The sequence below is a fragment of the Oratosquilla oratoria genome, chromosome 16 (genome assembly GCF_046742065.1).
Source record: "Oratosquilla oratoria isolate Oo_2021 chromosome 16, ASM4674206v1, whole genome shotgun sequence".
In the NCBI taxonomy this organism is placed as follows: Eukaryota; Metazoa; Arthropoda; class Malacostraca; order Stomatopoda; family Squillidae; genus Oratosquilla; species Oratosquilla oratoria.
In genome coordinates, this window is record NC_134792.1 from 52359395 (window position 1) to 52383643 (window position 24249).

Genomic DNA, 24249 nt, shown 5'->3' on the forward strand with positions numbered 1-24249 from the left:
AATATGCTAATGAACGAAGTCAGTAGCATAGGATCGGGACGTCATCTTGTCTCGGTACTTCCGATAGTACCTCGCCAGGTAAATTTTCTTGAAGGAATGTTATGGAGAGGAGATACATGCATTCCTTCAAGCTGCAAGAACTTTGTATACCCCGCAAGGTGAGAGAATGGTTGAAAAGCCCGCCAACGTCTCTCACGACGACGACGACGAGGACGATCCGGATGACATTTAATTTGCAGTTAATGATTTATTAAACACAGGTTAGGTTAGGTTAGACGAATCTATCATCCTTACATTTCTTCGACGTCGGCATCTATCATAACAAACATGGCGTAGCATTCGTCCGACACGACTTCGTTACTTACGAAATTTGTTTGGCACCTTTTTTGTTTTTTATTTTCGCTCACAAAATTGCATATTACGTTGATATATTATAATTTAAAAAATTAATAATTAATTTTCTATTACTATATTGCGCCCATGGTTGAAACTAAAAATTTACCTTCATTTGTAACCCTGTGTTTTTAAGTGAATAGAGAATTCCGGGAATAAAACTGCTAATGTTGGTTTAATTCCCCACAATTCCCGTAACATGTTTATGTTGTTTTTTAGGGGTATTGGCAGGGCAGACCGTCCATGTAGGTGGTCTGATTTCACTGACAAAAAAAAATATATATATATATATATATCATTATTTTTGTAATTTTGCTCAATCCCAACCGATTTTTCTCATTCAACAACAAAAATGTTCAGTTCTGAAAGCACTCACATATGCATGATTATCCGATGATGAGACCAGGTGCGCCTTATGTAAGGACGGGGAATAGCAAATTACGGGTGCGCCTTATGGTACGAAGCGCCTTATGGTCCGAAAAATACGATAAGAAAGACTACATGTTGAAAGGATGTGAAGAAACACAATTTTCCATATAGATGCATAAATTTGTGGAATAGCTTAGAAGGTGATTAGCCCAAGCTCAGTACACAAGTTCAAATCCAAATATAATTGGAAATCAAAGATATAGATTAAGTAGGCACTGTACATGAATTTGAGTCTAGGTATGTTAGAAAATTAGAGAACGAGACAAGACCCAATGAGCATTGCTCCTTTCCTTTATACTGCAATTAGGTAAATACAGATTTTGGGCAACAAATAAAAATAACCATAAACAGTTCATAAGAACCATCCTAGAATATGCCCCCCCCCCACCCCACACACACACACAGCATGGTTCCCAGCAATCAGTAAGTTGGACATAAACATTACAGTGTTTGTAACACTGCAACATAGAGCATTGAGAGTAATAACAGGATGCACCAAAACAACCCATATAGGATACATAAAGAAACCAAAATCCTCCCAATAGAATATCACATGTAAATGACAGGAATACAATTCTATGCCAGAAATGTAAACAATACCCAGCGTTCATACTACATCTCACAAGCACCACCAACTTGGGGGTGGAGGGGGGCAACAACAGAATGCTACTCTTGCATCTAGCACAACATACCACCCAACCCACACAAAACATCCACACAGAAACACATTCACACCCAGATGATTAAAGAAACCCTTGGAGAAAGATCAAACTTGTTATTCCAATAACAACCCCAAGATTAAGTGTGACAGAGACACCCCCCCCACACACACACACACATCAGACAAGAACCAAACTAGTGTGCCTGCTTGCAAGACCCTATTCATCATTAAGACAGCACCACAGATTCAAACTTCCCCCAGATACAACCTACATCAGTGGTTCTCAAACTATGGGTCACGACCCAAAGTTGGGTCGTGAGATCAATTTTGATGGGTCACAGGGACACTGAAAATTCTTACGTTTTCAGAGTATTTCAAATACTTGACTAATTAAATTTTTCTTTTAACTGCACATTACTTATGTAATGTGTGTTCATCCTCTGTTAATTTAATTTTGTTAAAGAAAAGCTGTACACATTATTATTATTATTATTATTTATTTATTTATTTATTTATTTTATTTTATTTATTTTTTTCCCAAAGTAAAGGGTATATATCACTGTCCATTTTGTTTCTCTACTTTATTCTGGGTCGCGAAGGATTGAAATGTTCCAAATAGGTTCGCTCACAAAAAAGTTTGAGAACCACTGCCCTACACTAAAAATCCTCAGACAACAACAGAAAATCATCTTTAACTGACTTCCAGTCCCGTCTGGAGGCTGTTACCTGTTTCCTGGAGGCCATGGGTCTTGCAAGAGAGACCAAGGGCAAATGGTGGATTAGTTGGTTGTGAGGAGGGAAAACACAAGTATTATATTATGCTCCCTGCCAAGCTTAATGAGTAGAGTATAGATGAATTTTAATGCTGAGCATATTACATGGTAAATCTGAATGTGGTAAGTAGTTTAAGTAATGTATAATATAATAAAGTAATGTATAATATAATAATATTTTTCAGAACCATCAGTACGGACTGAATTGATGGAGCAAGTGCCACAAATAGCAGTACTGTGCCATGAATACCCAGACCGCTTAGGAAATGTTATCCCAAACACATTGATGCCAATGGTTGTGAAACACCTCACTGACCCCAATGATCAGGTAAGCACTTCATCTGATAATATAGCTTGTAAAGGATGTATTTGTTGCTAAGGGCTAGGTTTTAAAAAAGGATTAAGGAAAAATATTATGGTTTAATGTTCACCTACATGTATACTGAGCAGAATGGAGCAGTGTTCATGGGGTCCCATGTCTGTGTTTTCACCCACCAAACTTTGTTTTAACTTGGTTTATATTGTCAAGTTTGTTTGTTCTAAATTGCCTGTCTTCCACAAATCATTTCATTTACTGGTCATCTTTGGTGGAAGTAGTAACAAACTAATTGGAGAATGTTAGAAGTGTTTGTATATATTTCTGAATTGGTTAAGGAAAAAAGTATTTGCCCATAAAATCACATTGTTTGTCTCAGGAATAGGTTTTCTGTTTATCTATTTGATTCATTTACTCATTTTAGAGAAGTGGTAGCAAAAATTTATTGGGGCCTTTTGTGTTGACAAATGTACTGCTGTAGTAGTAACAATCTACAATTTCAGATAATATTGATAGTTGGTCAAATATCTGATAGGGTAACCAGAATATTTTCTGATAGTAGTAATGTGGAAGAGAAAAATCCACCACCATATTACCATTCATGTTGGTAGATAAGGCTGTGAAACTGGTAAAATGACTAGGATATGGCTTCAATGATATGACTCCTGATGACATTAATGAACTGCTGGAGACCCACTCAGCTCCTTTAGTGGATGATGGAGACCCACTCGGCTCCATTAATGGATGAAGACCTGGCAGAAATGAAGAAGTCAGCAAATGAGGAAGAAGAGAAACAAGAGGGTCCAGGGGATGAAGAAGAAGAAGAAGGCCTGTTGCTGGAATGCCTCACAACCCTGGTGAGAATAGCAAAAGAACTTCAGGGAAGGGCTGAAGAATGGAATCCACAGATGATTTGTTTGTTGCAGTTCAGAAATATAATTGACAAAGGCAGTGAAGTCTATAAAACCTACTTGCCCGCCCTGATGAAAAGGCAGCACCAGGAACTGACCACCACTATGTATTTCACCCAGAAAAAGAAAGAAGATAACCATACCAAATTTAAAATTTTGTTAAAACTATTAAAATATATATACAAAAAAAAATGTTAGGATGTGTTTAAAAAGTATGTTTTCACACAAAAATGTATGCAATTTAAAAAATTATACTGGAAAATATTTTTCTAATGTATAAGGATGTGTTTTGAAGGGTGTAGAAAAAGGTTTATAAAAGCATGGAAAAGGTTTATAAGAGCATGGAAAGGGTTTTTAAATACTTTAAATATATACATACAAATACCAAAAGCTTTTTCCCCTTACAAGGGAGGTAGTCAAAAAACGGAGGCATAAAATACACACTCAACCATTCCATCCCCACATACTTCACTCCCATCTACCCTGCTCCCTCTCTCTTGTCTTTGCTCCTCCTGGATGATGGGTCATCCCTGCATCTTGCCCATTGCCTGGGTCAGAAGCAGTGTTGCAAGACACATATATAGAAATAATAAAAATTAATGGTTTCTACTGTATGGTTTTTCACTTATCACAGGGGGTCTTTGGAATGTAACCTCTGTGATAATTTTTTTTACAAGAGTAGAAGAAAAGCAACCATTCGGGAACGGGTTGCAAAGTAGTTTGAGAGAAACATATTAGAGGTACAAAGAAAAAAGAATAGAAGCAAAACTTAAGATAAAGGAGGCAAAAAGTAAAGTAGATGTAAAATAGGGGAGAAATATATATATATATTTTTTTTTTTTTTTTTTTTTTTTTTTTTTTTAATGATTGAAAGATTTTTTGGAAAAAAGTTAAGAGAGGAAGGGGAGGCAAGTCAAGTAGAGAAGAAAAGGCACTGAAGGACAGATGTTAATAGGAGAGGAGGCAGTAAGGGGAAGATGCCTGAAGAAGGGAGGTATGGTAATAGTGGACTCGCTAGTGAGGTTATTTAACGTGTGCTTAAGGGAAGGTAGAGTGCCAGAGGACTGGTGGAGTGCCTTTATAGTTCCACTTTACAAGGAAAAAGGGGACAAATGTGAGTGTAGTAGTTTAAGAGGGATCAGTTTTGTTAGTGTAGTTGGGAAGGCTTATAGGAGGATTTTAGTTGAGAGGATTAGAAGAGGAAAAGAGGGAGTAATTGGTAAGGAACAGTGTGGGTTTAAGGAAAGTAGAGGTGTGGATCAGATTTTTGCAGTAAGGCAGATATGTGAGAAAGTTTCAGCAGAATGTAAGGATATTTTTTGGGCCTTTTTGGATTTGGAAAAAGTCTATGACAGTAGACAGGAAAGCAGTTTGTGAAGTTTAGCAGATATATGGTAGTAGGGGAAAACTTGACCTCTTCAGCACGGGTCAAATTCTCACACACAGCATCAGATGCCTAATATATGATGCATCACACTACTCACATTATGAAATATAAAGTCACTGCTGTATTACTCATTCTCTTTCACTATGAGTAATAATAAACACAGAGAATGTGATCAAACCAGTTCACATAATTCGGGGGTAATTCGTCTACAACCACAAAACAAATATAATCAAGATGCTGATGCCAGCATCCTCATATATCTACACACGCTGCATGACGCCTGTGTAGGCATTGTCATATGAAGAGGTTAAGGGTAGTTAAGTTTTTACTATAGAGTTTGTGTTAGAAATGGAAATGGTGAGTGAGTGGTTTGAGGTAAAAGTGGGACTGCATCAGGGATGTGTTATGTCACCTTGGTTGTTCTGTATATAGATGGATGGGGTTGTGTGAGTGGTAAAGGTGAGGTTAATGGGCAGGGAACTGGAGATAGCCAAAGAAAATTTGGAAAAGTGAGGTAGAGCCAGTTGTTGTTTGCTGATGACACTGCACTTGTGGCAGGGTAAGAAAAGGGATTAAGAGAGTTAGTAACAGAGTGTGGGAAGGTATGAAATAGGAAAAAAAAATTGAAGGTAAATGTGGGTTAAAGAAAGGTGATGTGATACAAGGGGAGAGGGTGGCAGCAAGTTGTTGTTGTTGTTCCCTAGACTATCTGTCCAAGCAGTCCTGTCTGCTCAAGGAATACCACGGCCGAAATGGGGTTTTCCCACAAATCCTTTATGGAGTGTATGTTGTGTTGTTCGCATGCATGATTGTGTATAATGCAGTCTTCCATGACGTGTTGAATAGTATGGGGTGAAGTGTTACATCCTGGGCATTGGTCCACAATGCTGTCATCCAGGCAGTGAGTTGGAAGGAAGTCTAAAAGGAGAGAGGCTGGAGGAAGTGGATAGCTTTATGGAGGGTCACATGTAGCATGAAAGGAAGGAGTGAATGTGGAGGCAGATTGTAGATGGAGAGCAGCAATTATCTTGGGGGGATTAAAGAGTGCCTTAAGAAATAGGCAGAAGGGAAAGAATGCAAAGAGGAGAATGTGAATGGGTGATTGTGCCGATGGCACTGTATGGGGCAGAAACTTGGAATTTTAGAGAGCCACAGAGGAAAGGTTCAAATGTGTTTGAGATGAAACAACTGAGAAGTATGGTAGTGATTACAAGGTTGGATAGAGTGAGAAAGGGGAAAGGGGATGGCAGATAGGTCTGATGAAAGAGTAGGGGATGGTTTGGACACATGGAAAGAATAAGTGAAGAAAAATTAGTAAAAGAGGTATGGAATGCAGAGGTGGGTGGAGTGAACATGAGGGGATGACTGGTAGTGAAGTGGATAGATGGGGTGAAAATGGCATTGAGCAAGAGGGGGATGTCTGTTGAGCAGGGAAGGGAGGAGGCAAGAGATAGGGGTGACTGGAGAATGGCTCTGTATAGAGGATACTGTGGTGCAAGGAAGGGAGGGGGCAGGGGATGGTGGGTAGGGAGTGGTTATGGTTGAATAATATTTTGATGCAGCAGCCTGAAGGAATTTCACCCCTGTCTTCTCCTTTTCTAATTGAGAAGATAGAGGAGGGGTCACTGATTTCGTGAGGCTGTCTTGCTGCCCAGGGCAATGGGCGGGATACAGGGATGACCCATCATCCATGAGGAGCTAAGATGAGAGTGGGAGGTGGAAAGGGTGGTGGATGGGAGTGGGTATATGCCTTTAGACTTGGCTACTTATAAGAGGGAAAAAGCCATTGGTATATAGATAGTGTACATCTTGGTGATATTTGGAAGAACTAATGTGTGTACTACTGTGTAAAGAAATGGAAACTGGAATACCGTAACTGGTACTGCAAATTTCATGCATAACATGTCTTTCAGGTGTGATAATTTTTAGTGGGTGAACATTCAGGTATTTATTTGTATAAAGACATTTATTAGCATATCAGTGTGTGTTTTTATTTATTTGTTCATAAATCTATGTCCCCTTGCTTTCCAACAGGCACGTAAGACATCACAGGCAGCATTACTTGTGTTGCTAGAGCAGGAGTTGGTGGCAAAAAGTGATGTGCATGATCAAGTGTGTCCTGTCATCTTGAACCTAACCAAGTCTGGTGCAGTGGACGACTTCAAGACTGAAGCAGTTGCGGTAAATGCTATTAAATTTTACATTATGTATTTTAGGTAACATTCATCATGTTTGTAGTATTTCATCTACAGCTGTAACATATAAATATCTATATATACATATATGTTATAGATATGTAATGTATGTTGAAGGCTCATAAAAGATATGAAACAACCACCCAAAGCATGATCCAGTTGCAATAAAAGCCTTGAAAGATATTACCGCTCATTGTTCTACAGCAACATTCCAACAGTCTGGAAAAATGGAACCACAAGAAATCCAGCCTCCTACAGACCAATTTCATTACTATCCACCATACTCAAGCTGATAGAAAGACTTTAAAAAGTAACTAATTTACCCATTACTCCAAACCAACATGGATTCATTGAGGGTTACTCCACCAGCACAATTCTTAGAAACATCACACAACTGTCTGAGGGATTTAACAAGAAATCTGCATCACAAAGAGTAGTCTTAGTAACATACATATTCCAAAGGCTTTTTTTCCCCTTATAAGGGAGGTAGCCAAAAAAAGAAGGCATAAAAACCATTCCCACCCATTCCATTCCTATCACACTCCACTCCCCTCCACCCTCTTCCCTCCCCCTTATCTTGGCACCTCCTGGATGATGGGTCATCCCTGCATCTTGTCCACTGCCCTGGGTCAGAAGCAGTGTCACAAGACATGGCACATCCACAGCAAGGTCACTTCATTAAATCGGTGATCCCCCCCTCTCCGTCACCTCGTGCAGAAAAGGAGAAGACGGGGAGAAATCCCTTTGGGCTGCATCAAATTTTCTCACACACACTCCCTCACCCCTTATCATCCATTCCACCTCATGGATCACATCATGTACAAACAACCCTTCTCCATTCACCCCTGTCTTAGCAACAATAGACATAAATGATGTGTTTGTTAAAATCCCAATATGTGTATTATCAGGAATGAAAATAAGTGGGTAATAAATTTCCTACTTGGTTAACACTGCAAAGTACATACATATACCAAGGGATTTTCCCCCTTACAAGGGAGGTAGCCAAAGTCAAAGGCATAAATCCACTACCACTAACTCAAAGTTGATAAAACACCAGGGCCTGACGGTTGGCATCCAAGAATCTTAAAGGAAATGAAAAATGAGATTGTTGTTCCATTAGAAATTATTTTCAAAAAATCCATCATATCCGGAGATGTCCCAAGAGAATGGAAGCTAGCTAACGTTACTCCCATATTCAAAAAAGGTGACAAAAAGAAGCCAAATAACTATAGGCCTATAAGTTCGACTTCAATCATAGGAAAAATAATGGAAACTATCATCAGAGATGCTATCGAACATCATTAGAAAGTAACTGTTTGATAGATGATAGCCAGCATGGTTTCAGACGGAAACGTTCTTGCGTGACTAACTTACTCGAATTCTACAACACAGTTATCTCGAATTATGACAAAAGAAACAATATAGATTTAATATATCTAGACTTTGCAAAAGCTTTTGATACCATCCCACACGAAAGACTACTTACTAAATTAGCTTTACACGGAATAAGTGGTAGCCTATTAGGTTGGACTAGTAATTGGTTGAATGGTCGAAAACAGAGAGTTGTTTTAAATGGAAAAACTTCAAATGTTACAAGTGGAGTTCCTCAGGGTTCTGTTCTTGGACCACTTCTATTCATAGTATATATAAATTATATAGACCATGGACTAAAATCTACTGTTTCCAGATTTGCTGATGATACAAAACTGTGCGGAGTGGCAAATGATCACTCAAACCAATTAAATATTCAAGATTTAGATAAATTACAGCAATGGTCTGAAAAGTGGCTAATGAAATCTAACACAAGTAAATGCAAGGTAATGCACATAGGTAAAAATAACAGTAAGTATGATTACAAGTTATTTGGAAATTCGTTAACAAAAGTGGATAGTGAAAAAGATCTCGGCGTACTTATCAGTAATGACCTCAAATCATCCAAGCAGTGTATTTCAGCCTGTGAGAAAGCAAATAAGATTCTAGGACTGATTGCGCAATCTTTTGATTTCAAAAGTCCATCACTCATTAACAAGCTATATAAATCGTTAGTTCGTCCACATTTGGAATATGCTGTTTCCGTATGGTCACCGAATCTCATTAAAGTCATTGACAGATTGGAAAAAGTACAACGGCGAGCCACAAAACTGATTCCAAATATCAAAAATAGGTCATACAAAAATCAACAAAAACATATGAATATGTTTTCCCTAAAAAAGCGTAGACTCAGAGGTGACTTGGTACAGGTCTTTAAGATTTTAAAGGGAATTGACAACATCAAAAGTGACAAAATTTTCACATTGAATGAGAATCAGACAAGAAACAATGGTCTCAAACTGTCCGAAAATAGATTCAATTTGGAAGTAGGTAGAAACAACTTTGCCAACCGTGTAATTAATGAATGGAATAAACTTCATGCACAGGTAGTGCAATGTAGTTCAGTTCGAAGCTTTAAGAATCGCTTAGATAAACACCTAAGCAAGATGCTGTAATGATTATAATTTATTTTATATTATTTGGTTTTTGTTTTGTTATCATTTGTCTGTCTGATTTTAATTTATTATTAGTTATATGTCAATTTATTATTATTTACCTGTTTGTTTATTATTTAACTATACCTATGCATTTATTTATGTATTTTATTTGTTGTTTACATTATTATATTTTTATTTATTTATTATTATGATTTTTTTTCACATCCGACCTAGATATGGATCAAAAGGTCTCCTGTCGGCATGCTCCGCCTTTGTAATCCTTTGTAATCCCCACATACTCCACTTCCATTTACCACCCTTCCCTTCTTTTCTTGGCTCCTCCTGGATGATGGGTCATTCCTGCATCTCTCCCACTGCCCTGAGTCAGAAGCAATGCAGCAAGACAGCACATTCACAGCAAGGCTGCTTCATTTAATCGGTGACCCCCCCCCCCCCTTCTCAGTCCCCTCATGCAGAAAAAGAGAATATGGGGGAGAAATCCCTTTGGGTTGCGTCAGAATATCATTCAGACTTTATAACCCCCACCCACTCCCTTCCATGCATCACAGCACCAGCCACACACAATCATTTTCCCTTCCTCAACCAACATTCCCCTCTTTCCCAATGCCCCTTTTACCCCATCAATCCATCTCATCCTAGGTCAACCCCTCATGTTCACTCCTTCCACCTATGCCTTCCACACCTCTTTTACTAGTCTTTCTTCACTCATTCTTTCCACGTGTCCAAACCATCCCAATACTCTTTCATTAACTCATCTCCCAACTCCCTTTCCACCCCTGTTCTCCTCCTCACCTCCTCATTTCTCACAATCTAGCCTAGTAACCCCTATCATACTTTTCAGGCACCTCATCTAAAACACATTCAAACTCCTCTTCTTCTCTTATGTTCCATGTTTCTGCACCGCAGTGGTGTCGGCACAATCACTCCCTCATACTCTTAGTATCCATTCCCAAATGTCTATTTCTCATTACACTTTTTAATCCCCCAATGCATTTACTTGCTTCTCTCAATCTACATTCTACCACCTCCACTCCCTTTCCTGCCACATTCACACCCAAGTATCTAAAGCTATCCACTTCCTCCAGTCTCTCTCCTTTAATACTCACTTCTAGTCAGCTGCCACTTTCTCCCTTTGTACATCTCATCACCTTACTTTTACCCACATTTATCTTCAACTTCCTTTTTTCACACACCTCAAACTGTCACTAACTTCCTCAGTCCCTCCTCTGATCATGCTGCAAGTGCTGTTTTGTCCACAAACAACAGCTGGCTTATCTCCCATTTTTCTCCATTTACTTTAACCATCTTCAATCCCCGACCCACTACCCTTTCATTTACCTCTCACACCACCCCATCCGTATATAAATTGAACAGCTAGGGCAATATAACACATCCTTGATGAAGTTCCACTCTCTTTTGATAACACTGCCAAATCTTTCTCTTCTTTTGCTTATGTAATTTTTGTGTGCATGTTAGATTTACACTTGGATTAAGCATATCTGCATCCAAGATACATACAATAGGTTGCATAAGTCTGATGTGTTTTAGTGGAATTGTCCTATATCCCCTGACAATAGGTCACTAAAAGAACTGCTATATTTCATAAACAAAAATTCTAGAGAGATCAGTATTTACCTAATTGTAGTATACAGTAAAGGAGGCCTGCTCTTTGGGTACCATTGGTCTATATCACCTTCTAAGCTATTCCAAGTATGTATGCATTTATATGGAAAACTATTTCTTCACATCCTTTAGATATGGGATCATCATTAATTTGTTCTCATGACCAATTAAAGCCCTCTCCTTAACCCATACATTGTAACATCACATGAACAGCATGTGACTGCAACATATGTCATATGTGAAGGCTATATTTCACTCCTCAATGTCAGTTAAGTTCAGCACCACAGGTTGAAAAAGTCCACACACTAGACCCACCCACCCACACATCCCTTAATTCTCCTCAGACATCATGGAAGGGGCAGGTCAGTCACTACCCCACAACCCACAAACAACCATCTACTTCTTATGGTGTAATATGTAAGATAATTTACATAAAAACATTCCTATGAAAAGGAAAGAAACAATGAACAATTCAAACGGCAGTGGTGAGGAACAAAGTGGTTAAAAAAAAAAAATAATAATAATAATAATAATAATAATAAAAAAAATGTAGTAGAAAAATTCCCTGTAACTCACCCGTGCATGACCACCACTTGCCTGCCACCTTCAGGTGACAGAATGTGCAACTTCTCCACACCACCACACCTGAACTAAGGCAATTAACTGATATTTGGTTTTCCTATACTTTTCCATGCAAACTTTCATTTTATAACAATATTTTATTTATTTATTTTCTTTCTTGAACTCTGAAGAATTGCACATCACAGGTATGACCAATGAAACCCTTTTGTGCAGTTATCCGGTTAATGAAGAGATCTGTTCTGTTAATGTAATCTATCACCTTAGTGAATTGAATCCAGTAGTCATATCTCTCTCTCTCTTGGATCTGGCCTAAGGACTATTACAAGCAACTTTGGGTCTGCAGGTTTTCCACTTGTTGAAACTGATTCGGCAGATAATATGTAATTAATCTAATTCTTTTTTCTTTTCTTTTTCTTTATATATATGTATATTAAGTATATGTATTAAAAATGTGAATTTTATGTTTTAATCATATAATTTGCCAAGTCTTGTAATGAAGGTTTCATTGCTGAAGCTGGATGAAGATGGAAGAAAGAAGGAAAGCTGTCGTCCTGGTATGTAGTGTGGCTGCTGTGAAAGACATGGGTAGTGAGATGTAAGACATGGCAACATCTCACTACCTTGTCTTTCACGGGAACCCACAACCACAACATCTGAGAAGAAAATATTTCGTCAGAATATTCAGTTTCTTCATGGTTGTATGACTTGTCATATTTTGTTTATGAAATGCTCAAATGTACAGTGAAGTATATCCATAATATAATGCTTTTTACTGTGAGATCAGTTTGAGGTGAAATTAATTCAAATACCACATCATAGAAAATAAGTGAGTGTTATTGATAGGCCAAAATCGGTGAAGATAATTTGTTTGGTCATGGCATCAAACTGGTTTGTCATAGCTCGCTGCATGCTATACTATCACAGCCAGCTTTGATGAGCATGGCCTTGCAACTCTGCAACATCTATGCAACAGCTGTCATCAGTCAACATGCCTCAGCATCTCATTATAACACAGCAGTGGTATACGTTATATATTTATATATGTATATATTTTGAAGGGTATATTTATTTCTTACCATCTGGGGTATTGGCTGCATGTTATTGGAGGCTCGCTGACCAAGTGGGTTTAGGCTAACATCATTACTTGCAACAGAGGTCTAGGTTATAGCAGTTTGAACCCTGCCACTGTTGAGTTGAATGAATCAGGCATAGGTTGGGTTCATTGAAATTCACACTTGCTGCAAAGTCATTTGTAAAGGGGCACAGTTCTAGCTTCTTGATATGGGGGAGTTTTGTAATGTTAAACCAAATCCTATGTTTTCAGATAAATGTGAATTTAGTTTGGAAAAATGGGAAAGAACTAGAAAAATTGAGGATAGCTATATTTGGTAAGAGAAATTGAGCAGATCAAAAAGAGTATGTGTACAAAGAAGTGTAGTGATTAGTACATAAAAAAGAACATAAGAGTGCAAGTATTTTGGAACATGTGTGGCTTTCTCTACAAAGGACAGTGTGGGGAACAAATCTTTCCAGGGGACCCATTTTCACACTCTAAGGGGTACATTCATAATTCAGTTTGCCTTCCCTTTTAATGTTATATGACATTGAATAAGTAGCTGATATGCAAATTTGATTATTGTGATTTCATTAGTATATATATATATACATATATGTACAAAGGTACCTGGTAACCCAGTGGATATCATGTCAAACCCATTTTGTGGGAGTGGGATAGTGAGTTCATATTACATATATGTATTTACCTAGTATCTTATGGGAAGGGGAGCAACCAGGGCTGTGGAGTCGGAGTCGTGGAGTCAGTCAAAAGCAATTATGGTCACTGGAGTCGAAGTTGGAAGCAATTACAGTGTCACTTAAGTCGGAGTCAGTAAAAATATACCGACTCTGACTCCAGTTAAATTTAAACTTTAAATTGTCTTCATTTAGTCTGTAGAGTTATGCAGTGCACACTCCTTATAAGTAGATTATATATATATATATATATATATATATATATATATATTTTTTTTTTTTTTTTTTTTTTTTTTTTTTATGAAAATCTCATCGTCTTATCTTCATGGTCATTCCACTAAACCCCCAAAACGTCCTTGTGCAACACTGGCTTTCAAATTTATACATAGAGCGATAAACATCCAAAGTATTACTTGAATAAATTAGATAAACACCTTCGTTTTACACCTTCTATTGACACACATTCACAGAGCTGTAATATTCCTGTCAAGTTCCATATGCGTCGTTTCGATCACTCCATCAGTTTGGTGGTTTCTCCCACTGCTGTGTTGCCAAACAGTAGGATAATTATGATTTCAACTGTAGACTAATGCAATAATACTATCTCAAACATGTTCAGCTGTATCTTGCATTGTACTCGTATTGATAAGATCGGTTCCAGAACCAGAGTAATGTCCATCGCAATAATCACATAGCAGTACCAGTATGTAGTTAAATCAAGAGGTACATTATAGAATTTTTATTTTACTGAATTTTCTTCAATATCCTTTCAAAAATTCTCTACTACTGTAATAAAGTATTAATGAAGAGGTCCAACATAGGAAAGCCACACTATAACATATATCTGGGAATGGATGCTAAGAGGAGACTGTATGAAGGAGTGATTGTGCCAACAGCACTGTATGGGGCAGAAACATGGAACATAAGAGAAGAAGAGAGAAGGAGTTTGAATGTGTTTGAGATGAGGTGTCTGAGAAGTATGATGGGGGGTTACTAGGCTAGATAGTGTGAGAAATGAGGAGGTGAGGAGGAGAACAGGGGTGGAAAAGGAGCTGGGAGATAGGGTTGATGAAAGAATATTAGGATGGTTTGGACACATGGAAAGAATGAGTGAAGAAAGACTAGTAAAAGAGGTGTGGAAGGCAGATGTGGAGGGAGTGAACATGAGGGGACGTCCTAGGATGAGGTGGATGGATGTGGTGAAGGGGGCTTTGGGGAAGAGGGGAATGTCAGTTGAGGAAGGACGGGATAGGACAGAAGACGGGTGAATGGAGAATGGTTGTATATGGATGATGATGTGATTGCATGAGGTGGAATGGGGGGTGAGGTAGTATGTGTGAGCAAAATTTGACGCAGCCCGAAGGGATTTCTCCCCGTCCTCTCATTTTATGCAATGGGGGGACGGAGAGGGGGGGTCGCCGATTTAATGAAGCGGCCTTGCTGTGGATGTGCTGTGTCTTGCGACACTGCTTGTGACCCAGGGCAGTGGACAAGGTGCAGGGATGACCTGTCATTCAGGAGGTGCTCAGATAAGAGGGAGGGTGGAGGAGTGTGGAGTGTATTCAGGGATGAAATGGGTGGGAATGATTTTATGCCTTTTTCTTTTTGGCTACCCCCCTTGTAAGGGGAAGAAGCCTTGGTATATGTATGTATAAACCAGTTATAATGATATAAGTCTACTCAAGATTGGAGCGTATGTATGTTGTATAGGCTTTATAAAATATGTAGGCCATAATCAGTTAATTACATGAAGAGGAGTCGGAGTCGGTGGTGCCAAAAATAGAGGAGTCAGAGTCAAAGGTTTTGTGTTCCGACTCCACAGCCCTGGGAGCTACGCTGGTGGTGCCCTAGTTTTGACAATCTTTCTTCATATGACAGTTTTGATAGTGTTGGGGCCATCTTTGTAGTTGCTCTCTGGATTCTCTCCCTTATATTCTTTTTAGCACTGGGTGTATAATGTCACTGCGTACTCCAATTTAGGTCTAATCAGTGTGACTAGTAGTTTCTTTACCATCTTTTCATCCAAGTAAGTAAAAGCCAATTTTATTGATCCTAGCAAGTTATAGATTTTGTTTATATGTGTGTGTGTAATGTATTTACTAGCCTATAAGATATGAAAAAAAAAAAAAGATTCCTTGAAGTGAACAAACATACATATACCAAAGCTATAAAATCCACTCCAGTCCATTCCATCCCCACATACTCTACTCCCATTCCCCCCCCCCCTCTTATCTTGGCTACTCCTGGATGATGGGTCATCCCTGCATGCCCACCACCTTGGGTTTGCAGTGTTACACAACATGGCACATTCACAGGAAGACTGCTTCATTAAATCAGTTACCCCCTCCCTGACCCCATGTGCAGAAAAAGATGAAATGGGGAGAAATCTTTTTTGGACTGCGTCAAATTATTTTTTCACCCATACTCCCTCACCCCCCATCCTCCACCCTCTCCCCTCATCCTCCACCCTCTCCCTTTCATGTATCACAGTATCATCCATACACATTCATTCTCCATTCACCTCGTCTTCTGTCTTCTTCTGCCCTTCCTCAACAGACCTTCCCCTCTCTTTCCTAATGCCCCTCTTACCCCATCCATCAATCACATCCTTGGTCGCCCCCTCGTGTTCACTCCTACCTCTACCTTCCACACCTCTTTTTACTAATCTTTTTTCATTAATTTTTTCCATGTGTCCAAATCATCCCAGCACTCATCAACCCTCTCTCCCAACTCCCTTTACACCACCATTCACCTCCTCGCCTCTTCATTTCTCACTCTATCCAGCCTAGTACCCCCTGTCATAATTTTCAGGCACTTCATCTCAAAAGGAACTAGTCAAAGAAATTTTCAAAGAAATTCAGGATGATGATCTTGACCTCATTAAAGAAATAGATGAAATCCACAGGATAGGCAAATACAAAAAAGATAAACATCACAGACCTTTAAAAATAAAATTAAGAACACAAATGATTGCAAAAGAAGTACTAACAAAAGCAGTCAGACTGGCAAACAGCAAGAAGTTAAAAAATATTAGGATACAAAAGGAAGTGAATGACGAGGAAAAGCAGAAAGACAAAGTGCTTAGAATTGAAGCAAATGATAGAAATAGAGAACAGAAGCTGGGGAAAAAAAGCACATTTTTTTGAGAGAGAACTGGACTTAAGACTAAAAAATGGTATATCAAAAAAATGGAAACCTAAACCAAGAAAGTAAAGAAAATACGAAATTAAAAGTGACATACACAAACATTGATGGTATGATCTCTGGACTAAATGACTATTTAGAATCTGAAAAACCTGACATCATGGGCATAGTAGAGACAAAATTGAAAGGACCACTATTATTAAACATAGTGGGACATGGTCTATAACCAATGGACGAAAAGTAGAACTGAAAAGAAAGGAGGTGGTGTCATGACACTAACCAAAAAAAGATTAAATGTGACCAAGGTTATCGAAGGAAAGGGAAATACAGAAATAATTATGATTAAAATTGACTATAAAAAGACAAAAAGCAGAAAATTTATAGTAGTGTATGTACCACCAAAAATCCATGCATGGTCAGATAGTGATCATTCCAATTTATTGGAAGAAACAACGGAGGTGCTTAACGAGTTGTTGAAAGAAGGTGGAAACTTAGTAATCATGGGCGATTTTAACGCAAAAGAAATGAAATGACAGTCAAAGGAGGAGAGGAACTTTGGAGCAACACCCTACTGGATATGACTATCGAGCATACACTAACACAATGGGTTAAGGAAAACACTAGATATAGAAATAATGAAGAACCATCAAAACTAGACCTAATATTAACATCTGAACCAGAAATTGTAAACAAAATGGAATACAAAACACCTATTGGAAAAAGTGACCACATACTAATAGATTTTGAATTAAAAGATCAGTATAATAGAGACAGAAATGATAAACATAGAGAAGGTAGATTCATGTATAACAAAAATGGACCTTGAAAAACCAAGACAATTTTTCCAAAATGCAAATTGGGATAGGTTCACAAAAGAGGAAACAAATATGGAAGACAAGTGGAACATATTTGAAGAGAATTACAAAGAGGGAGTCAACAAATATGTACCAATAAAGAAGCATAAAGAGATATATATAAAATGTTGGTTTAACAAAAGATGCAGTGAGGCTAAAGCTAGGAGAGATGCTTGGAAAAAATGGAAGACAGAAAAACATCCAAATGGCAAACATATAAAGTACTTAGAAACAAATATGTAAACATACGCAGGAAAGAAAAAAAAGAATACGAAAGGGATATTATAGACAAACCGAAACTCTTTTACAGATATATAAATGACAAAATAAAGGACAAGCATGACATAGTAAAACTACGTGAAGGTGATAAGGAATACACAGATGATACAAAGATGGCAGATGTTATGATGAGACATTTAAAGTCTGTTTTTACAATCGAGAACTCTCAACTCTGGGAGGATGACCCGTTAGAAAGTTCACCCATGATGAAGGAAATAAGAGATCAAATAAAAAGCCTAGATGTCAGAAAATCGCACGGACCGGACGAAATCGCAAATTGGGTATTAAAAGAGTGCTTAGACGAACTGACAGAGAAAATACATAAGATAATAGACTTATTAAAAAAGAGGGAAAGGTACCACAAGATTGGAAAGATGCAAACATAGTGCCAATACATAAAGGAGGAAACAGGGAAGATCCTACAAACTTTAGACCAGTGTCCCTCACTAGTACAAAAGCTAAAATATGCGAAAAGATCATCAGAAGCAGATGGATCAAACATTTGGAAGAAAATAATATAATAAACCCAAAACAATTAGGTTTTAGAAATGGAAGATCATGCACCACAAATCTATTATGCTTTTACTCGAGACTGGATCTCCAAAAGGCTTTCGACAAGGTACCACTCAAAAAATTGATAAACAAAATTGAAAAAAATTGGAGGAATTCAAGGCATGCTGTTGGAATGGATGAAGGACTTTCTAAATGGAAGAAAGATGAGAGTGGTACTTAGGAGATAAAAACTTGAAATGGGAAGAAGTAAAAAGTGGCGTCCCTCAGGGCTCTGTCTTGGCTCCCTTCACCACTTCCATACGGTGATGCCTACATAGGCGGCATGAGGAGCAAGTGGGTACTTGATGTTGCTGACGTCGCCATCTTGATTATATTGTAGTCGTACCTACGTAATTTTCATTCTCTCTAAACTGGCTTCATCAGTTTTCTATGGTTATCAAAATACACGGGTGAAAGAGAACGAATGATTGAGCACTGACTTTATTTTTTATAATGCGATTATTATGATGCAACATCGCACGTCGGGCAGCTAATGCTGCCAGATGTGCGATGTGCCCCGTAGTGAAGAGGTTAATGTTTGCCATATACATAAATGATATGGACAAAGGAGTGAATCGTTACATGAATTTCTTTGCTGATGATGCTAAATTGCTCAAGAGAGTGAAAACAGAAGAAGACTGCAGATCATTACAAGATGACCTACATAAAGTATGGGGATGGAGTCAGAAATATGAAATGAATTTCAATATAAAAAAAATTAGCATAATGGAGTTCAGAAAAGGTAAAAATGAGATGATTGGAGATAAAGAAGTAAAGAAAGTTAACTCAGAGAGGGACCTAGGAATAATCATCTCAAGTGACTTGACACCTGACAAACATGTAAACAAGATATTTGGAGAGACTTACAATTTGTTAAGATCAATGAAGGTGGCATTCGACTATATGGATGAAGAGATGGTTAAGAAATTAATTGTTACATTGATAAGACCGAAACTAGAACATGCTATATCATTGTGGGCACTTAGCACAAAGAAAAACACAAAGAAATTAGAAAGAATCCAAAGAGCAGTGACTAAGATGGCACCTACACTATAAAATTTGACATACAAACAAAGATTGGAGAAATTACAACTGACAATGTGGAAAGTGGACGTGGAAAGTCCCTTTACGAATGTCCCTGTAGAAGAGACAATTGAGATAATTTTACATGACGTTTTCCACCATGTCAGTTTGCCCCCTCCAAAAATCCCTCGTCACGTCTTGCAGAAAATGTTACAGATATGTACCCAAGAAGTACCTTTTAGATGCCCATCTGGCAGAATTTATCGCCAGTTAGATGGTGTTAGTATGGGAAGTCCTCTAGGAGTCTTATTTGCACAGGCTTATATGTGCCATATCGAAAATCACGTCCTCGATACTTTAAACGTTAAACCTAAATTGTATCTAAGATACATAGATGACATTTTTGTAGATGTAGAAGGAGAAAAACACCTTGATGACATAAAAAACAAAATGGAAGAACATTCTTGTCTACGCTTTACGGTGGAAAGGAGCGTCAACAATAAAATTCCTTTTCTAGACGTTTGGGTAGATGGTACAAAAGGCATTTTTACCACGACTGTCTATAGAAAACCAAGTAATTCTGGAAGATGTCTAAACGGTTCTAGTGAATGTCCCTCCAAATATAAGATGAGCGTAATACGTGCCTATGTCACAAGAGCCTTTAAAATTTGTTCCAGTTGGCAATTACTACACCAAGAACTTGTTAGAGTCGAGCAAATTTTAACAAACAATGGCTTTGCAATGAGGGACATCGATAAGGAAATTAAAAGTAATATGGAGAAAGCCAACACCAAGAATAAAGAGTTAGAGAATAAGAAAAATAATATAAACATTTATTATCAAAATACGTCATCAGCGTACAAAAAAGATGAAAAAGCTTTAAAAGACACTATCCACAAAAATTGTAAGCCTAGAAAAGAAGAGGACAAAATAAACCTTATAATCTTTTACCGTAACCCTAGAACATCATCGCTGGTGATGAAAAATAACATGACAGCTACCACGGATAAACTCAAGAAAAATAATGTGGTATACAAATACTCTTGTGATTTATACAAAGACGGTGTGCTTTGCCAAGAAGAGTATATAGGTAAACGTCGACTTACGATTATAGGACATACCACACAAACTTTAACTCAGAGGCTCACACAACATATGCAAAATGGCGCGATAAAAACCCACGTGACAAAATCCCACAATACCAGCATTACACGGGACCAGCTAAATAAAAGCACCTCAATTTTGGTTAAGGATACTAACAGAAAGAAACTGAAATGTTTAGAGGCTGTTTTTATTAGAGACCATATACCATTAATAAATATTCAACAAAATATGTGCGGCACTTTAGAACTCTTCGGAGCATCCCGCGTCACCAACAGAACATGACGCGTGTTACCAATTGACCTCTCCTTTATGTCTCATTTTCTGTATTTTTCTGTATTTATACAGTATTCTTGCAAAAAGATTCTTCAATAAATTTACCAGAAGATGCCTAATGTATAGGCGAAACTTCGTTAAATGTTGATTTTTATTTCCAAACATGGACTCGTTCGGAAATGTGATATTTTCTCTCCCTGCTTCAGAGAAGAAAATACTCAGGAAAATAGAAAGTCTTAAGAAGAAGATCACCAACGCAGAGTATGCAGTGATTTTTAATAGAAAATGTATATATATATATATATATATATATATACACACACACACATATACATATACCAAGGCTTTTTCCCCCTTACAAGGGAGGTAGCCAAAAAGGAAAAGGCATAAAATCATTCCCACCCATTCCATCCCTGAATACACTCCACACCCCTCCACCCTCCCTCTCATCTTAGCACCTCCTGGATGACGGGTCATCCCTGCACCTTGTCCACTGCCCTGGGTCAGAAGCAGTGCCGCAAGACACAGCACATCCACAGCAAGGCCGCTTCATTAAATCGGCTACCCCCCCTCTCCGTCCCCCCATGCATAAAGGAGAAGACGGGGAGAAATCCCTTCGGACTGGGTCAAAATTTGCTCACACATACTACCTCACCCCCCATCCCCCCATCCATTCCACCTCATGCATCACAACACCATCCATATACAACCATTCTCCATTCACCCGTCTTCTGTCCTCTCCCGTCCTTCCTCAACAGACATTCCCCTCTTCCCCAAAGCCCCCTTCACCCCATCCATCCACCTCATCCTAGGATGTCCCTTCATGTTCACTCTCTCCACATCTGCCTTCCATACCTCTTTTACTAGTCTTTCTTCACCCATTCTTTCCATGTGTCCAAACCATCCTTAATTATATATATATATATATATATATATATATATATATATGTGTGTGTGTGTGTACTCCAAAAGTATGCGACACCTACTCCTTGTGGCTGCTTATTCATGATGAAAATAGGAAAGCATTTACTGAGGTGAAATTATGTAGGTAGAATGTACCTGGCAACTCCCTGCTGTTATGGTGGGCCAACAGAGTGGAATGTGAGGGAGAACTCAGCCAGTTATTATAGTGGGACAAAAGAGAAATAAGAGGACACAAAAAGAAACTAAAGACAGCTGCAGAAGAGACCTTAAAAAAAAAAAAAAAAAAATAGCTTCCCACATATAGTGATTGATGTCTGGAACAATAAGTGGAGAAGCAGTGAATGCCAGAACTATACACAATTTTAAGAATAAACTGGATGTGGAGAGATATGAAAACGGGTCACTATGAGCATAGCTCGTGTCCTGTAAAATACAACTAGGTAAATACACTGCTGTGGGAAGAGCATTTACAGATAACCCCTCTCTTCAGAGCCTTGCCTTTTTTTCACACTGGTTTTCTTCATTTGGTCTGTATCATTACCATAGCCCCTACAAAAGAATTAAAGATATAATTGCCCAAGTCATCAGAGTAAAGAAGGCAAGCCATGGAACTAGAGAAATCAATGAAGTATTAAAGATTGCTTAATCCAAAGTCAAAGAGATATATGGTGCAATTTCGGGAGGGAAGAGGGCTGGAGATATCATCCCAGAAACCTAGGATAGGGCATCCTAAGAAGACTTTTCCAATGTTTTTGAACATCATAAAACGTACTTTAGAGTTATATCCACTAACAAAAGCAAAATCTCTGAAGGAGAAGTCTTCTTAGGATCCCCCGTACCAGGTTACTGGGATGTTATCTCCAGCCCTTCTCCTTCCTGAAGTCGCACCATGTATCTCTTGACTTTGGACTAGGCCATCTTCAATATTTCATTGATTTCTCTAGTTCTATGGCCTGCCTTCTTGAGTCCAATGAGTTGAGCAATTATTTCTTTAGTTAATAACTTTGTAGGGGCCATGGTAACAATACAGACCTACGGGAAATGAAGAAAAAAAAGTGTGAAAAAGGCAAGGTCCCAAAGAGAGGGGTTACCTGTAAATGCTTTTCCCACAGCAGTGTGGGAGCAACTGGCTGGGTTCTCCCTCATGTTCCACATTGGCCCAGCATGAAAGCAGGGGGTTGCCAGATACATTCTATATACATAATTCCACCTCAGAAAATGCCTTCCTATTTTCAGCATAAATGTGTGGCTGCATATTTTTGACAAGTACTGTATGTATATATAACTAATAGGGATGGGAGGAGTTTGTGAAGATAGAAAAAAAAAAAGTTTGCAAATGATATGAAGAAAAAAAATCATGCAGATGCAGTAACTTAGTGATGAAGCCCCAGCTATAACCCTGAATGATATTTTGAGAGAAGACACAGCACCTCATGATCATTTCTTATTTCCTGTATACAGTACTCCAATTTGCAAAAGCTAGGTGGCAAACAACCTGTATACATTTTTCAGTCTCCTATATATGCAAATAGAAAGAGTTTATACTTTGACAAATCTGAGACAGGAGTCACATGTTTTACTTGACAGTATCACAGTGGGAATAGGAATTAGTTTTGGTGTTAGTGTACTAATTGGTCAGGGTGGAGAAGGTGCCGTCAAAGTGGGTGTGACGCGGGGAAATAGACATCGTATCACAGCCACCTTTGATGAGCTTCTTCTTCTCACCATAAAATGACTACGACGACCTTTATACATGTAGCTTCAGGTGTGAACAGACTTTCTTCAGTATCTTGTGTTTCAATGCAGGTCCTATTACTTCAAGTGACTCCTGAGTTAGGTAGCCTGTAAAGAGTTCACTGGACTTTTGCATGTCACTATATTTATACAGTAAAGCTGGAACATAGATTCAAAAGTGGATGTTAATTTTGTGAAGTAAGAGGCACCCGATGATAATGTTGGTGTTGGAAATGGCAACAGAATCACAAAGTTTTGCTATGCACATGATTCACAATGCAATTTGGAATTACTGCAGAAGAACAAGTTCTACAATTTACCATTGGGATTGTATATTCATCAAAAGATGGAGAGGAATGCTGGGCGGCGGACCCGTCGAGTTTGCTGTGGTGTGAAGTTTATTAAGGACATATCACAGCCTACTTGACGAGTTCCGACGAAATCTGGCTTGATCATCTGACCAGGCACATCTTGAAGACTGTGAAGAATAGATTTTAAAAAGGAATCCCGTTCCAATTGTGTATTACCCTTTAGTATGGTGGTGGACATGGTTGTAGTGTGTTTTTGTTAATAACAACAGTTTCTGAGACGGGAGATATATGGACTCAGAAATTTGCCTTACGAAGAGAGGCTTAGGCATCTTAACTTACACTCTCTGGATTGTGGTACTCCCCAAGGCAGTCATAGCTCCTCTTGGGGATCGGTGCCACCTGCGTAGAGCCGGTGGCCAGGGCTGATTGCCGCCGTTTGGCCCCCCCAATTCCTTGGGGTTGGGGGGTGGTCCCACAATGTAGACGCTGTGGCTCCAGGATCTATACATGCATGACTTACCCACACCAGACACCTCAGAA

At 38.5% G+C, this 24249-nt stretch overlaps 1 protein-coding gene across 9 annotated transcripts in view; it reads left to right on the forward strand.

The window, feature by feature from the left end:
- Positions 1-24249, forward strand: part of LOC143034002 (serine/threonine-protein phosphatase 4 regulatory subunit 1-like) — a 476593-nt gene that overhangs the window by 397192 nt on the left and 55152 nt on the right. For all 9 annotated transcript variants that reach the window (XM_076199815.1, XM_076199813.1, XM_076199814.1 and 6 more), the window contains 2 exons: positions 2442-2584; positions 6905-7051. In XM_076199815.1, the coding sequence (XP_076055930.1) occupies positions 2442-2584; positions 6905-7051 (290 nt within the window). The remainder of the gene's footprint in view (positions 1-2441; positions 2585-6904; positions 7052-24249) is intronic.